The sequence below is a fragment of the Salvia hispanica genome, chromosome 3 (genome assembly GCF_023119035.1).
Source record: "Salvia hispanica cultivar TCC Black 2014 chromosome 3, UniMelb_Shisp_WGS_1.0, whole genome shotgun sequence".
Classification (NCBI taxonomy): Eukaryota; Viridiplantae; Streptophyta; class Magnoliopsida; order Lamiales; family Lamiaceae; genus Salvia; species Salvia hispanica.
The window spans coordinates 964,569-981,488 of NC_062967.1; the positions used below are offsets into that span (position 1 = coordinate 964,569).

The 16,920-nt window shown below is 37.0% G+C and overlaps 2 protein-coding genes across 2 annotated transcripts; one reads left to right on the top strand and one right to left on the bottom strand.

Annotated features, from left to right (window-relative positions):
• Nucleotides 1–10,384: 10,384 nt before the first annotated feature.
• LOC125214541 lies at nucleotides 10,385–11,461 on the bottom strand. Its single transcript, XM_048115613.1, has one exon. It carries the CDS (start codon nucleotides 11,459–11,461, stop codon nucleotides 10,385–10,387), a length of 1,077 nt encoding a protein of 358 aa, XP_047971570.1.
• A 2,242-nt stretch (nucleotides 11,462–13,703) lies between these two features.
• LOC125209050 lies at nucleotides 13,704–16,613 on the top strand. The gene is made up of 2 exons (XM_048108637.1): nucleotides 13,704–14,094; nucleotides 14,825–16,613. Exons 1-2 carry the CDS (start codon nucleotides 13,974–13,976, stop codon nucleotides 16,384–16,386), a joined length of 1,683 nt encoding a protein of 560 aa, XP_047964594.1. The 5' UTR covers nucleotides 13,704–13,973; the 3' UTR covers nucleotides 16,387–16,613.
• Nucleotides 16,614–16,920: the final 307 nt, after the last annotated feature.

Genomic DNA, 16,920 nt, shown 5'->3' on the forward strand with positions numbered 1-16,920 from the left:
CGTCGTGGTTGAGCAGACAATAGTTCCTGGGCATTACCGCCGGTGAGAAGACCCGACGGCGGAATAACATCCGTAGAAGCTTCCATGAGGAGTAGCAATGAAAGAAACCAGTTGTTATGACCTCCCTTATCTGATCGGTCAATACCTGCACACAAGAAACACAAGCCTTGGTTATCCGGCGCCCAAGAGGCTTGGGTCGGCGGTAATTTCCGGCGAAGGGGAGGCTGAGCGCGAGAGAGGTTCTCGACGGCAGCTTAGGGTTAGGTTTCTTGCTGTACGCTCCAAACTTGGGCCAAAATAATGATTTCATAGATAGCTCAATGTTAATGACGTGGCCCTATTTATACTAAGACCCTAGGGTTGGTTCGACCTAACCTATATATCCGGGAAAGAACCAACTAAGAAAACCCGGACGGAGCTTATAACACGCTCGACTCAATTACAATGCCAACAGAAATACGTTCATAAATAAATAACAAAAACATGAAAAAGAAGTAAAGTTCTATCTAAGGAATTAGTCGCTACTTAGCGACGTAATTCGCAAACTTCTGCGGCGGCTTGATTTGGTCCCTTGGTCGCAAGGCTCTGGCCGTCGTGCTTTCTGGTTGCACTTGCACTCTTGGCTCAGCCTCACGATCTACCCTTGCTTCTTCTTCTGTCTCCTCGTCATCGCCGGTGGGCTCTTCAGTTGGTTTTCTCAAGCTATCCTTATCATCGTTGGAGATGATGAATACGGCTTCACTCTGAGCTCCTTCACCTCTTCAGCAATGGAGTTCATTTCGTCCATCGCCATATTAAGCTCGCCAAGATCATACTCAATATCCATAGCAGAATGTGATCGAACATGCTCATGCATCAAATGCTCGATAACATCTTCTGCTTCATTGGCCGCATCCCGAATTCTTCTTTCCAACCCGCTGCCTTCCTCCTTAAACTCATCAAGAAATTTCCTCAAGAAATTTACTTTTTCGTGGAACCGGTAAAGTGGATGTCTTCCATTATTAGAAATGGGGTATTTATGACGATTCAGGATCTGGTCTATTGTTTGATCTAGTGAATGCAGAACAGCATATGCCATGATCACTTAGATCAAACTTATTTTCACAAGGTTTTTATGAGTAGGTAAACTTCTTTAGATCAATTGCTACAATTCGGAGAAGGAAATGAAATTAATGTTGTGTTTTTGATGAGTGGATGAAACAATATGGGAAGATAATATGGGATCAAGTGTTGGGGTTTTTTGGATTGCTACAATCTTTTTCAAAAGAGAAATTAAATGTTGAATTGCATCATATCTTTCACAAGTTTGAGTATTAATAATACTCAGCCGGAACTAATGCCCCAAATGTCCACATCTCCCATGAGTGTAACAATATACACCTATTAGGGCATACTATAAAAGTCTCACAATAAATAGTTGGTCTGAAAAATTATGAAATTATCATTTATCTTGAATTTTCCATGAGTCGGGAATAAAACTGATTTCATGAGAAATTCATTGCAATACATCAATTCATAATTTTTGCGACTAACTTTAAAATTTATAGAAAATACTAAATTTTGACAAAGTTTGTGATTTTAGGACCAATACCCCTTAAATATAAATATGTATATAGAGTTAGTCCTAAAATCACAAACTTTGTCAAAATTCGGTATTATACATATTGGTTATCAAAGTTTTAAATAATCTATCAGAAATTGTGAAACACTCAGTCTACGTATGATGATTAGGGATTAGGGTTTAGAATTTTGGGGAAACTGTAAACATAATCTATTACATTATCCAACTACCATAATAATCTATTAAAGCGCCATCTGATTTGACCTCTAATTAAGCCGAATTAGTGTTCCACTTTAGGCAATTAAGTAATCCTCTATTATCATTTAAATCACGCTATTTTCTTTGTTTTTATTTTTTTGGAACACTTCATTAGCATGTTGTAAAATTCCGCCCCACCCACAACGTCAAGAAACTAATATAATTAAATTACATAAAGTTTAAGAATTCATCTTTCAACATTGGAGGTTGTAACAAATTTATTAGTAGGTACAATTGATCGAGTTTATCTTAATGAATACCAAGTGGAGTAGTATTATTTAAAGACTAGTAAAGTCATTGCTTAGTTGGTAAATCAGTTTTGTATTGGTGGTTGTAACAAATATATTAATATTGTTTATTGAATAAGGACAGGAACAGGTAGAACTAGAACCAAATTTTGTTTATACACAATACTTAGTTGGTAAACATCAATTTTAACCGGACAACACAAATATCATTAAATATATAGTATTAATATTGCTTATAATTTGTACAATAGTAATTTCACAAATATCGAAAATTAATGCTATAAATTCAAAGATTATTTGATATTAAAATATAATTAATTCTTGTGTGTTGGGAAGGCACCTTCAACGGACATCTTGATCGACCAACCCTCTTGATGACACACAGACCCAGATTTGATTTCTCATAAGATTGAAATTGAAGGAACACTTCTTATGCTAGTAAACATATATGCATCTTAATACAATAAAACATTTATGACAAGACAATACTCGAAAGAAATGAAAGTACCAGATTTGAAAAACATAATTTCGTAAATCTTCGATTGCAATTAATAATTTTTTCCAACACAATAATGCAAAGTATAAAATTCACATTGATACTTCCTTCCAAAAGAAAAATCTCTATGCAATAATCAGCTTAAACAAGGAATCCAAACATCTCCTTAGCATCCTCGAAACCGGCCCAATAGGAAATAAGAGGCAGTCCAACACCTTAAATAAAACAATTGGCCCAAAAAGGGAGCCCAAACCTTCTTAATACAAAATACATAAAATTTGGCCCAAAATCTATTAATTACTCCTAGGGATGTCAATCTGGCCTGAAACCCACGGGTCAACCCGAATTATCCGGTAAAATCATAGGGTTAGGGCCGAAAAATCGCAACCCATATTCAGAAGCGGGCTACACGGGCTAACCCGTTCGGGTCGGCGGGTTACACGGGCTGGCCCGGGTGGGTTGCGGGTTAGCCCACAGGTTTAGCATTTAATATAAAATTTTAATTAAAATTTTGGATTATATACTTATATGAAGTATATTTGGTAATATCAATATTAAATACAACATTGATACGAAGAATATAAGGTAATTATGTTTTCTCTCTCAAATTGTAAGTTAGGGTTATATGAAATGCATGATTTCTAGTTAATTGTAGTCATATTCATGTGTGTGCTATTAATTAAACGATATGTTTATCTATTTTGTTTCAATTTTCAATTGCTATTATTTTCTTTCTCTTGGTCACTTTGATAATACTTTACTATTTGCGAAAATCTGCATTTTAATAATTTAGAATATTGAATTGGATATAAAAAAACATATAAGATTACTATGGACCCGAATAGCCCGTGGGTTAGCTTGAAACCCGAAGATTTAGGATTAGGGCCGAAAATTTATAACCCAAAAAATTCACAGCCCGAATAACTCGTACTCAAGTAGCCCGACAACCCAAGTGGAATGACCCGAACCCGAGTGGGTTAGCCCAATTGACATCCCATTTACTCCTGCTATAAATTTCCTAATTAATTTTGTTAAACATGATAAATATACATAAATGCAAGAACATAATTGTACATTTTAGATATTTTACGCTAAAAATCACATCATAAACACCAATTCAATTTAAATATATTAATGCTTACTATATATTTAAGAAAAAATCAAATTTTTAATAAACATTAGTACATAATTATTTTCAAATCAAGCTCAAAATCACATGTGAATTTATTATAAAGTTTTTAGTCAACGATTATTTATTACTATAACATAATATCCTCAAATTAATCTACATGAATGTATGTTTATCCTTATCCTAATTTTAATTACAAAAATTAATAGCTACTTAAGAAGGAGAGACGTTTCTAGTCTTTAGAAGAAAGAATTGAAGGCTTTTAGAATTTCGTAGTTAACACTTTCTATAATTAGAATGGGCTTACGGGCCTCGACAAATGTTCAACAAAAGCATTACACCTATAAATAAGTAAATTGAAAATGTAATCCATCACAAATAGAATTACAAAGATGAAGAACTTTCTACTACTCTTTTTACTTTTGGATATTACCATTCTTGGAAAATACAACGTTGTTTCAGGTTGTTTCGCAACATCAAGACATCATGTCCACGTTGTGAGTTATCTCCCTCCGGATTCTCCACAATTGAAGATTCACTGTGCATCCGGAGACGATGATCTCGGATATCATGTCCTTAATCCCGACCAAGATTATAACTGGAGTTTTTGTCCGAACTTCATTCCAACTACATTGTTCTTTTGTCATTTATGGTGGGGAACGAAAGGTAGAGCTTTTGATGTTTTTCGCGAACAATTGAACGGGAGTAAGACGGATTACTCATGGTGGATAGCAAAGGCCGATGGCATTTATTTCAGTGATAAGACTACAGTTACACGAGATACACCGTTGGAGAAAAAATATGCTTGGGAATGTCAGTAAGGGGCCTTGTTTCGCTTATGGATTATGTAATAAATGAGAATTGTTGGCGTTTGTAAGCATCGTTCTAATTTGGTCTGTGTTTATTACTTGTTTTTTTTATCTTTTTCAATAATATACATTCCAAATTATCATTGATATTATAATGTTATTATTCAATTTACATAAAATAAAAGTACAATTTATGCATTTTTCTCTGCAATTTTAAAAAATACTATGAATTATAAGGATAAAATGAAAAATTAGTGCGAACAGAATTCAAACGTCATAAAAAGGCACGAAGGTTCTAAAAATTTGGCGCATAATATTTTTAATATGTACGTAGAGAATTTTGATAATTTATTGGAGAATTGTTGAATGAATACATATGTAGGCTTTGCACCATGGATGAGTTTATGTATATGCCATTACAAAGTAAATTATGCTAAATATAAATTTATTCATTTGTATAACAAATTTTTATTACAAGAACAATAAATATTATTCAAAAAAACACAGTAACATGTACTAATTCGAACAATAACTTTTTTAGGAGTATATTTGAACAATACTTTTATTCGTGAAAAGAATGAACTTATTTATTAAAGTTACATCTTTTATAAACAAGAACATTAATCTTTATCACAATATTTATGAATTGTAGTATTCTTTTAAGATAATTATATGATTATATCTATACACAGAATAGTAAATTTTATTCACAAAAATCATACTATAATTTTTATCTGCACTTACAAAAACAGTATTATTAAAACAATTAACTTTTACTTATTGGAGTAAGAAGTTTTATTCATTGGAAAAATCATTTGTACACACAACAATGATAAGTTTTATTCACAATTATATTAACTTTTATTATTAATTAAAATATTATCTTTTATTCACAAGAATAGTAACTATTAGTATTAAAAAATATAATATTAATTCTCAATAACATTTAATCTTATTCACAAGCACGATAATTTTATCCGCAAAACATTACCTTAACTAAAAAAAATCATTTGCTTTTATTCATTAGAACAATAACTTATTTGTTAAACTACTAATTTTGTTTATTACACTAAAATTTTTATTCATAAAAATTTTTTATGTAAATAATAATAACCTTTATTCAAACAAAAATAGAGTAATATACATATTTGATATTCCTACTACTGGATTGTGATCAGCACATAACCAATCTTAAATGCAGAAAATAGTTCAATATAGTAATCTGATTTTTAAAATGAACTAGTTTATTTTTAGAATATTTTTTCTTTTATAATGATCTACTATTTTATTTGGTTCTATGTTTTACATTTAAAAGAGTTTCTATTTTTAACGCTACATTCTACTACTTTCCCATAAAAATGGATAAGGTGAGATACTTCGATTTTCTTTGTTGGTTAATAGTCGGAGCTACAATAACAAAGTCAAAGTCCAAAATACCATGTAATTAGAGAAAAAAAAAAATTAAAACTGAGTCAATTTTATAACAAAGTCCGAATTTCAAGATTTAATCACTCATTTCTAACTTAAAACAGAATAATACCAAATTATCATCGATTTATTTTGCAGAATCCATCAACTACAAGAATATACTTCGCATATACTCAACTTGAAAACTAGACTTTGGAATATTTCATTCTAGATCCATCCAATGTGGCAAAGATATGCTCAAATATAATATTCACTCAACAAGTCAAACGCCCTAATCACTATTACAAATTTCCTAATTAATTTTAACTACACAAATTAATATAGCTAATTAGGAAGGATCATTGGGCTTGGGCCTGTGGGCCTAAATCATGGGCCACAATTGTTGCAACTATAAATAAGTACTCTTAACATTAAAATCAAACACATGAGACTAATTAAGATGAAGAACATTCTATTATTCTTTTTACTATTGGAAATTACCATTCTTGGGAAATACCATGTTGTTTCAGGATGTTTATTCACACCAAAACATCATGTCCACATTGTGAGTAATCTCCCTCCAAATTCTTCACCATTGAAGGTTCATTGTGCATCTGGAAATGATAATCTTGGACATCATACCCTTTATCCTAACCAAGATTATCAGTGGAGTTTTTGTTTGAATTTAATTGCCAACACACTATTCTTTTGTCATTTGTGGTGGGAGTCGAAAGATACAGCTTTTGAAGTTTTTCATGAAAGGTGGAACAAGGTACATGCAGACCAGTCGTGGTGGATAGCAAATAAAGATGGTATTTATTTCAGTAATCAGACTCAGCCTACAATATTGGAGAAAAGATATGATTGGAACAATTAGAAAGGTGTTTATTTTATTATTATTAGTAGGGTCTTTTTTTGTTTTGACTGGATTCTGTAATAAGATGAATTATTTTCACAGAGCATTGTACTCGTTTAGAATATGTTTACATATTTTTTTATTTTATCTATGTTATTGAATTCTAATGCGTTAAATTTCATTAGTGATATTAATGTTATTAGTTTTACAAATTATATATTTTTCTGTCCACCAAATGTTACCCACCTTTGATTTGGGAGATTTTTTAAAATGTAAAGAAAAAAAAAGTTAAAAAAGCGTGGTCATATATAAGTGAATTAAAAAGCAAGTGGACAATATTTTGCGAAAAGATCGAAATGATATATATGGATAACATTTGGTGGACGGAGGGCGTAAAAGTACAATATAGTAATTTTCTATGTAACTTCAAAAAATTGAACAAAATGGTTTTGATTTTATGATTTGTAAAATTAATGGCATTAATAGTGATTTTTAAGGAATTAGAATGAAACTAAAGGAATCAAATGGAAAAAAGTTGTACGAAAATTCATTGAGTTTCCAATATTATAAAAATACAAAAATTCTACCATCGGATATGAAGCATATTTAAATTCTTGGATCGACTATTTCATCTTTTGAAGTGCTTGCAAATCAGCAAGAAGAATATTTACTTGATCCACCGCTGAATACCCTTGATCTAATAAAAAAATACAGAAATTCTAAAACTTTGCGCATAATAACTTTAATATTTGACATAAAATTATAAAAGTTATACGTAGTTAATTTTCCGAGTTATTCTCCGGTAACATTAGTGAGAAATACTTCAAATAAAAGATTATAATGATCATGGTACAAAATATACTAACACTCATTAGTAATTAATACTCTATTTGTCACCTAAAAATAAAAAATCTTTCTTATTTGTCATCTAAAAATATTTTTAGGGAATGGGGAGAGTATATAAAAAAAACGTCTTACAGGAGTACATGGCTTACAATTTCAAATAAATTCAAACTAATTGACACCTAACTGGGGGAATTGTGATTTCATAGGATGATATCAATTGTTTAATCCATATACATATTAGATGGCTTGGAATTGGATAAGTTTATAGGTGACAATAATTAAAGACCAACAAATTTATTAATTTCCTAACTTGGAGATGCTGAAAGACATCTGAGACAGCTAAGCGTTCAAATTTCAATTTTATATATCAATATGTAATTATGATGAATTTCATATGAAACCATTTTGCAAAAGTATACTAGTAAATTTGAATAATTTTTAAACACGAAATTATAGTTCCATACATTCTTCCGTTTCTCATGGAAATTTTGAGGATCATTTGTGGCTAAACAAATTTGAAACAATTTCAACTTCAAGAACTAATGGTCCAAAAATCATTACAAAAAATAAAACAAAATTTCGATAATAATTTACAAACCACATATACTCAACATTTCCATTAATTCCCACTAATCGTCCGTGCATCCTACCACGGGCGACGAATGGATGCAACAGCCTTTCATCCGGGCCCCGGCGAACCGCCCGTCGCGGCCCAAATCCTCGAGATCAGCCTCATCTCCGCTCAAGACCTAACGCCTCTCTCGAAATCCATGCGCACCTACGCGGTCGCGTGGATCAACCCTAGCCAAAAAGTGACCACCCAAACGGACCATCACCACACGAACCCCACGTGGAACGACAAATTCACGTTCCACGTGGACATCCAGGCCTTGTTTGAAATTAATGCAAACTTACACGTGGAGATCTACACAGTGTCCTGGTTCCGCCACGTCCTTGTGGGGACGGTCAACGTCCTAGTCAGCGATCTCCTGGCCCCGGCCATCCGGGGCTCGCCCCAACAGAGCACGAGATTCGTCGCCCTACAAATCCGACGCCCCTCGGGCACCCCTCAGGGTATCCTCAACATGGGGATCAACTTTACCGACAACAGCCTCCGCGCCATGCTCCGGCAGCACCACCACGACAACAACTTCTCCGAGATCTACGGGAAATCGAACCACCCGCCTCGGGATGCGGGCGGAGAGCACGGCGGCGGCGGCGGATTTCGCAAGAAAATCCAAATGTGGCGGCGATCGGCCAGCGCATCCGAGATCGGCCACGACGACTTCCCTCTGAAGTCGGGATCCGTTTGCAACGGATCCATGATCAACGGATCCGTTTGCAACGGATCCATATGCAACAACGGATCCATGGTAAATGGGTCGGAGCTTTGCTCCGACATCGGGCCCTCGGCGTCCATCGTGGCGGCTGACATGGCAATGAAGATGCAGCCGCCTCCAATGGCGAGGCGCCACGTCATCAAACAACACGTGGAGCACGATGATTCGAGCTCAATTGTGGAGGAGATGACGATGGAAGACGCCATGGCCAAGGGATACATACCCCGGATCGCCGGAGACAGGTGGCGGAGGGTGGTTTACGACGGCGATCGGTCGGAAATGTCAGCCATGGGCAGCCGCCATTCGCGAGGGAACTCCGATGGCGGCCTGTTTTCGTGTATCGTTTACGGGATTGAGATCAAGATAGCGTGCGGTGGCGGCGGTGGTGGCGGCGGTGGACACAGTCCCGTCGGTGGTAAACACGGAAATGCCGCCGGCGCGGATAGAAGGAGAGAATTACATTAGTGATTTGCAATGTTTTTTAGATTAAATGTTCAAATTGGAGCTTAGCTAAAGGCTTTCCTTGTTTATATGCTCCCATTTTTTTTAATTTTATTTTACTCCTACTTGTTTTGATCTTAATTCTTCTCATTCTTTGTATTTTTTGACTTGGTGTTTAAGTAATCCAGTAAATTTATTGGGTTCTCTAATGTTATTGCCAAAAGGGCAAATTTAAAGTTGCATCAACTTATTACATCAACATGCATGGTTATATTATACTCCTTCCGTTTTTTCACAGTTGAAGCAAAACTTTTCAGCACGGAGTTTTAGAAAGGAATATTGTGAGTGTTAAATAAATAGATATAAAAGTAAGAGAGAAGAAAATGTAAAAAGAATAAAGTATAAAGTGAATAAAGTGGAGAGAATAAAGTAAGAGAGAGTAAAGTAAGAAAAAAAAAGTTACGGAGTATCATATATGAAAATGACACAGCTATGAAGGAACTTTCTGAAATAAAAAAAATGACTCAACTATGAAAAAATGGAGGAAGTACTGTCAGTATAAATACACCAATTTGGATTTATACTGAAATTGAAATTGCTTATCTAGAAAAAATTTAAAGAACACTAAATTCATATAGTACTATTTAAATTTTTTAAAAAAATACTCCATATAAAACGATGATATTAATTAGGAGTACTATGCAACGTAGCAATAAAAGTAAAATTTCATCAAAACACTAAATTCAAATAGTAGTATTTAAAATTTTTTTTTAAATTACTCCATATAAAACGATGATGATAGTATTAATTAGGAGTACTATGCAACATAGCAATAAAAGTAAAATTTCATCAAATGCTTATATCTAGATCAAATCCATCTAAGCAAAAAACATATCAAAACATTCCAACTCTACCTCCTATTATCAATTCTCACTTCTCACTTCTCACTTCTCAAAAACACAAACTATCAACGGCGGCCAAAATGAAAAAAATTCAAGAAATTACAATTCCGCTAGCGGAATCACGGTGCCGATTCTTCCCGCCGCCACCGTAACTCAAGGATAATTCGCAACCGCACGCATTCCCGAAGCACGAGAACCGGCCGTCGCCCTCGCTGCCTTCCGCCGTTCTACTCCGGCGGTGTATGCTCTTCCTCAGCATCTTAGTATCGACGCCGTTTCCGAGCCTCTGGTACCCTTGGTCCAGCCGCCATTGCTCCAGCTTCGTCTGCAAATCCTCCGCCTTCGCCTCCTCCCGCTTCACCGTCCAATCCTCCAGCACCAAGCTCCCCGGATTCGCCGCCGGCCGCTGCTGCAGCGGATACAGCCCGTGCGCCACCGCGATCGCCACCACCGACGGCGAAGGCCCCAAATCCGATATCACCGACTCATCGGCGCCGGCGCCGGCGGCGGTACCGTCGCCGACGTCGGCGGCGAGGTCGCCGGCGAAGGGGCAAATCGGACCGACCCTCTTCCGCTTATTCTCCCCGGGCAACCGCGACAAATCCGTCTGATCGCTGAGCGTCCGGGTCAATTTTTTCTCTCCGGCAACTTCGCCGGCGCCGGCTCCGGCGAGGTCGCCGGAGCCTCCGACGACGAACGCCGGGCAGAGCGGCATGCTCTTCATGGTGTTGTCGAGGAGGGCGACGCCGATGCTGAGGATGCCCTGGGGCCGCCCGGAGTGGGGGCGGCGGACCTGGAGGGCCACCACGCGGCGCTCGTGGCGGACGGCGGCCGGGATGAGGTCGCGGATTAAAACGGTGACGGAGCCGACGAGGTTGTCCTTGAACCACCCGACCGCGTAGATTTCCATGACGACAGAGGCCGTGTCCGAGTCCATGTCCTTGTCGACCCGATACACGAACTTCTGGTTCCAATGCGGGTTGTTATTGCCCTTGGTGTCGGGTCGGGTTTTTAGCTTGCGGGTCGGGTCGATCCATGCGACCGTGTAGGTTTTTTGATGCTTGGACAAGTTTTTGCATAGATTTTTTGGTAGATTTTGGGACGCGGGGGCGAGATTCTGGGCCGAGAGGATGGTGAGCTCTAGGAGCTCGAAAGGGACTCGAGACATCGATCGAAGCTTCGATAATGCCTACCTTGCTATCGTCAAGGTCGGCGACTAGCGAGGTAGGCAGCGCGGGCGGAGGAAGATGTGGGAATTTGAGGTGAAAGAAATTGGTTGTGTGGGATTGGTAAAAATAATGGTGATCCATGTGTTAAGGTTTGGTGGGTGGGTGAGACTATTTTGTGGAGCTATATTAGACTAGTAGTGATCCATAATTTTCGAATTAATGTATTTATTGTTGGTTTAATATAAGTAATTGTGAGATTTGATTTTATTGAGAAACTATGTCCTAACAAGTGGTGGCGGAGAAAAAAACTTGTTTCCAATATTATGGGTCCAAAATTCTATTGGGCTTAATATAGTGTGGCCCGGTCCAATTTAGATACGGGTTGGCCCAATAGGCGGTGTAAAAGAATGAGATAATAAGTACCACATTCGCGCACGAAATACATGCAAGTCAAAGTGAGACTATAAATGAGAAATAACAAAAATATTTATTTTCAAAGATAATCCAATATACAATAATTATGAAATTATACGTGGATTTTGCAATCATGATTTATTAAACATATCACATGACAATATATTTGTTCACCGAATATATATTTCGACGGGAAATTTGGTTGTTCTCTTCCAAAATTTCCACACCATCAAGTCGAAATTTTAAATTTGTTTGGGAATTTAAAATTTAGTAAATTTTGGATTTTCAGTTTGGTTAGGATCAAACATATTAAAAGTAAAAAAAAAAAAATCAGAACTTTAATATTTTTATGGTTTTTCAATATTGTATTAAGGAATATTTCTTTGAAATCGTAACTCATAATATCGAATTTATCAATCTTTCTCAAGTTCAAATACTCCATAAGTTTCCTATAACTCTTTTTTTCACTATAAGACAAACCAAAATGAGCTCATAAAATTAAAGTTTAATGGATGCTTATACAAACATTGCCATAAATGGAATAAAGAATAGAGTACAATCGAATATTCTTTTAGAACTTGTCCACTTTGTTTCAATTATCAATAATAACATCTTGTAAGGTTTCAAATTGAATATTCTTCCATGAAACTCTCTTCATCTCTCAATTATTAAGGGTTTTGATATAATAAGCTTCATTGTCACAACTCACAAATAAGCGTGATAGACCATTAAAATTTATTTTATGTAAAAAAATTTACTCTTTATTTTATGTAAAAAAATTTACTCTTTTTACACATAGAGTTGTGGAGAATAGTTTGATGGTAAGTTTGATAGCTTCGCATCATTAATTTTGGATAGAAGTACATAAGAAGATACCATGATAAACGATGCATCATCTATTTGTAAACCTAAAAAGCATCGCATGCTATCTAAATTTGGACTTGAGAACATCTATCACATTTTTTGGTGCCCCAATTATAACTTTTCTAGCTTTATACTTAAATCTCATTTTATGGAGTAGTATTATTGCGTCTTATTTGATTGTATAATATTTTATTATTTTTATTCAATCAAATATACTTATCTTCTAAATATGATTTCTAATTCACTACTCCGTTCGTCTCATGAAAGTCTTTTTTTTCAGCATGCGATTTAATAAAAATTGTATTAATTGAGTTAAGTAAAATAAATAATAAAGTAGAAAATAGAAAATGAAAAAAATACAGAGAAATGAAGAGAGAATAAAGTAAGAGAGAGTAAATTAAATCAGAAAAAAAAAAGTGTTGACTTTTTACTAGAAAGGAAATGACTCCACTATTATAGAACGTATCAAAATGACAAAATGACCTCACTACTATGGAACAGAAGAAGATTACTATTTATTACTTCCTCCGTCCCACTTTAGGATTCCCGGTTTACTACTTTTAGGTGTCTCACTTTAGGAGTCCCGGTTGGAATATTCCATAATTAGTAATAAGTCTCACATTCCACCCACCTTTTTCCACTCACATTTTATTATTATAAAACTAATATATAAAAGTAGAACCCACATTCCACTATCTTTTTTCACCAACTTTCCTTTATATTTCTTAAAACCCGTGTCAAACTCAACCGGGACTCCTAAAGTGGGACAGTGGGAGTAATATTATCACCAATAATAATTAATAGAAAAATAACGACATACAAATATAAACCCTAAAATTGGAATCTTATTATTTTAATTCGATTATGATATTATTGCACATTTTTAATTTGCAATGCAAAATTGCTAGAATTTATTACTATTAATATTATTATTTGTAATCGGTAATTTCATTCCATCAGCCAACCGCTGAAATATTATTCAACGCAACTCTTCAACTACTCATTTCTCTCTCTGCCGTCTTCCACCGAACTTCCCACAAACAATCATACAAAACCTCCCACTTAATCGCTCTTCCCTTTGCTGACAATCCCCCAATTTGAATTCTTGAAATCTATGAATTAGCTTCTTAGATTCTCTCGCTCTCTCAGAGAAAAGCAATAACGGTCTCTGCCTCTCTGCTGACGAAATCTTGGCTCGATTGAACATATTTTTCAAGAAATTAAAAAAGAGAAATGTCAGCTGGATTGTGGGAGTGCTGCAGATCATCCTGCTTCGATGATTTTCAATTTGAAGAGCTTCTTCAAGAACCAGAGCCTTTTTCTCTGCCTCAGCCTCTTCCACAATGGCCCAAAGGTATGTTCTTGATATTTTTAATTTGGTCAAAAATTCTTCCCCAAAAACTTCAATTCTTGATTTTTTGTTGGAAATTTTTGTTCCTGTTTTTAAATTGAGTAGATTTTGGGGTTGTTTATGATTGAGCAAAATAATGGCTACTTTCCTTTTTCTTTTTAACTAATTGTTTTTTTGAGAGATTGATAAAACTGATTCCCATTAAATCTTTGGAAAGATATTTTCATTTCAGTTATGAATGTTGCTTATGAAAAAATTGTTATTTTGGCAGTGTGTGGACTTGGTCAATTTGTGTGGCTGATTTTTTTAGTGAAATTTCATTTTTATTTACTAAGTCAATTTCTTGAGGAGTGGAAAAATATCTTGGAGTTTGGAGTCTGCACGAAAACTCAAATATAAAATATTTATTGAAAATCATGTTTTTGGCATGTGTATTACCATTCACTAGCATCTTTTGGTAAAGACAATTTTTTAGTCATTTTGTTTGAAAGAGGCAAAGAGTTTATCTTGCATAGTTAAAGAGCAAGAAAGTTTATAATCTTGATTTGTTTTGCCCTTTTTCATGAATTAGGAATCTTTAAAATGTTCAACTATTTCAACTTAAACTCTAGAACTAGATGGCTTTGAGCAATGATTTGGAAATGGACAAGAAATTTGACTGCATATGTGAATAAAAGATCAAATTTTGTTATGTTTAAACTAATGCTGTTAAACCAACTCTCTGCTTTCATAGGTAAAGCCTTTGCAACTGGGAAAATTGGCCTAGGAGAACTAGAAGTAGCTCAGATCACTAAGTTTGACAAAATATGGAGCTGCACCCCGTTGCTCGGGTCGGCTAGTGGCGTCACGTTCTACCGGCCTAGTGGCGTTCCAGCCGGATATTTCAGCCTCGGTCACTACTGTCAGCCGAGTGATCAGAGACTGAGGGGCTATGTCCTTGCTGCAAAATGTAGATCAAGTGAAGAATCGAGCTCCCCGGCTCTCGAGAAGCCTCTTGGCTACAGTCTGGTGTGGAGTGAGGACACTCGTCGCGATGGAAGTGGCTACATTTGGCTTCCAAATGCACCACAGGGGTACAAAGCTATGGGATTCGTGGTCACCGCGAAGTCGGGACAGCCTGATGTTGAGGAAGTGAGATGCGTCCGAGGCGATCTCACTGCGAGCTGTGAGGTTGATGAGGTGTTATTCGATAGGAGAGCGATCTTTTCGAGTGGGAAGTTTTATGTGTGGAGCACGAGGGCGTGTGAGCGAGGGATGCTCTGTAGGAGCATTCCCGTTGGCACGTTCTACTGCAGCAGGGATGACAGTGGTGAGGTCTCGAGCATTGCTTGCTTGAGAAACCTCGATGCTTCGTTGGATGCAATGCCGGATCTTGAGCAAGTTCACGCGCTGATCCACCACTACGGGCCGACTCTGTACTTCCATCCCGATGAGGCTTACTTGCCTTCGTCCGTTTCTTGGTTTTTTGACAACGGTTCGCTTCTGTACAAAGATGGGATGGATAAAGGAGTGGAGATTGATTCCCGCGGCTCGATTTTACCTAGTGGCGGCTGGAACGACGGGGAGTTCTGGCTCGATCTCCCGTCGGAAGAGAAGTGGCACGAGTTTGTGAAATCGGGTTGTATCGAAACAGCAGAGCTTTATGTTCATGTGAAGCCAGCCTCAGGGGGGAGTTTCACAGACATTGCAATGTGGATATTCTGCCCCTTCAACGGCCCGGCCACGATCCAGGTCGCGTCGTTCAGCTTCCCTCTCAACGCGATAGGCGAGCACGTGGGCGACTGGGAGCACTACACGCTCCGCGTGAGCAACTTCACCGGGGAGCTCTGGAGCGTTTACTACTCCGAGCACAGCGGGGGGCGGTGGGTGGACGCCTCCGAGCTCGAGTTCATCGACGGGAACAAACCCGCCGTGTACGCATCGAGGAACGGGCACGCGAGTTTCCCCCACGAGGGGTGCTACATTCAGGGCTCGTCCACGCTCGGGGTTGGGGCAGCGAACGAGTGTGCGAAGAGCGACTACTCGGTCGATTCTAGCACGAGGTATCGGGTCGTGGCTGCGGAGTACCTCGGCGACATCGTTGTCGAGCCGGCGTGGCTGCAGTATATGAGGGAATGGGGGCCAACTGTTGTGTACAGCTCAGGGAGTGAGCTGGAGAAGATACTGAACAACCTCCCATTTTTTCTGAGGTTTTCAGTGGAGAGCTTTGTGGAGCTTTTTCCGACGGAGCTTTACGGGGAGGAGGGGCCGACGGGGCCGAAGGAGAAGGACAACTGGTTGGGAGATGAGAGGTGATGGTTTGAATGCTACAAATCTGCAGATTTATGGTGATTTTCTGCTTCTGAATGAGTGTATTTTGATATGTGAAAGTGTAGGATAAGATGGGATTCTTGTGTATAGAATTATGTTACTATTGGAGTAACATTGTGTGTAGCATTGTATTTTTGGCTGAAGGAAGTTACTATATTTGTATATTGGATTTCATAAGTATTAAGAGTAAATACCAAAATTGATTCTGAACATATATCCATTTTACGATTTTATTCCTAGATATTATCTTTTGAATTTCTGCATCCCAAACATTTCAATTCGGATCACAATCGATCCAAAACTAACTTTTCCGTCAAATTTTAGCGGTCAACGTTTTTAATCCTGATTTTGACCAAATTAAGCCGTTAAGTATGATTACTAACTCCCTAATTATATCAAGAGGTGGTTGGATTCCACATTTTGACGCAAGATAAATTTCCTAACATATGCAAATGGGGTGATGAATAAGGGAGTTAGTAATCATAATTAACTACTTAATTTGGTCAAAATCAGGATTAA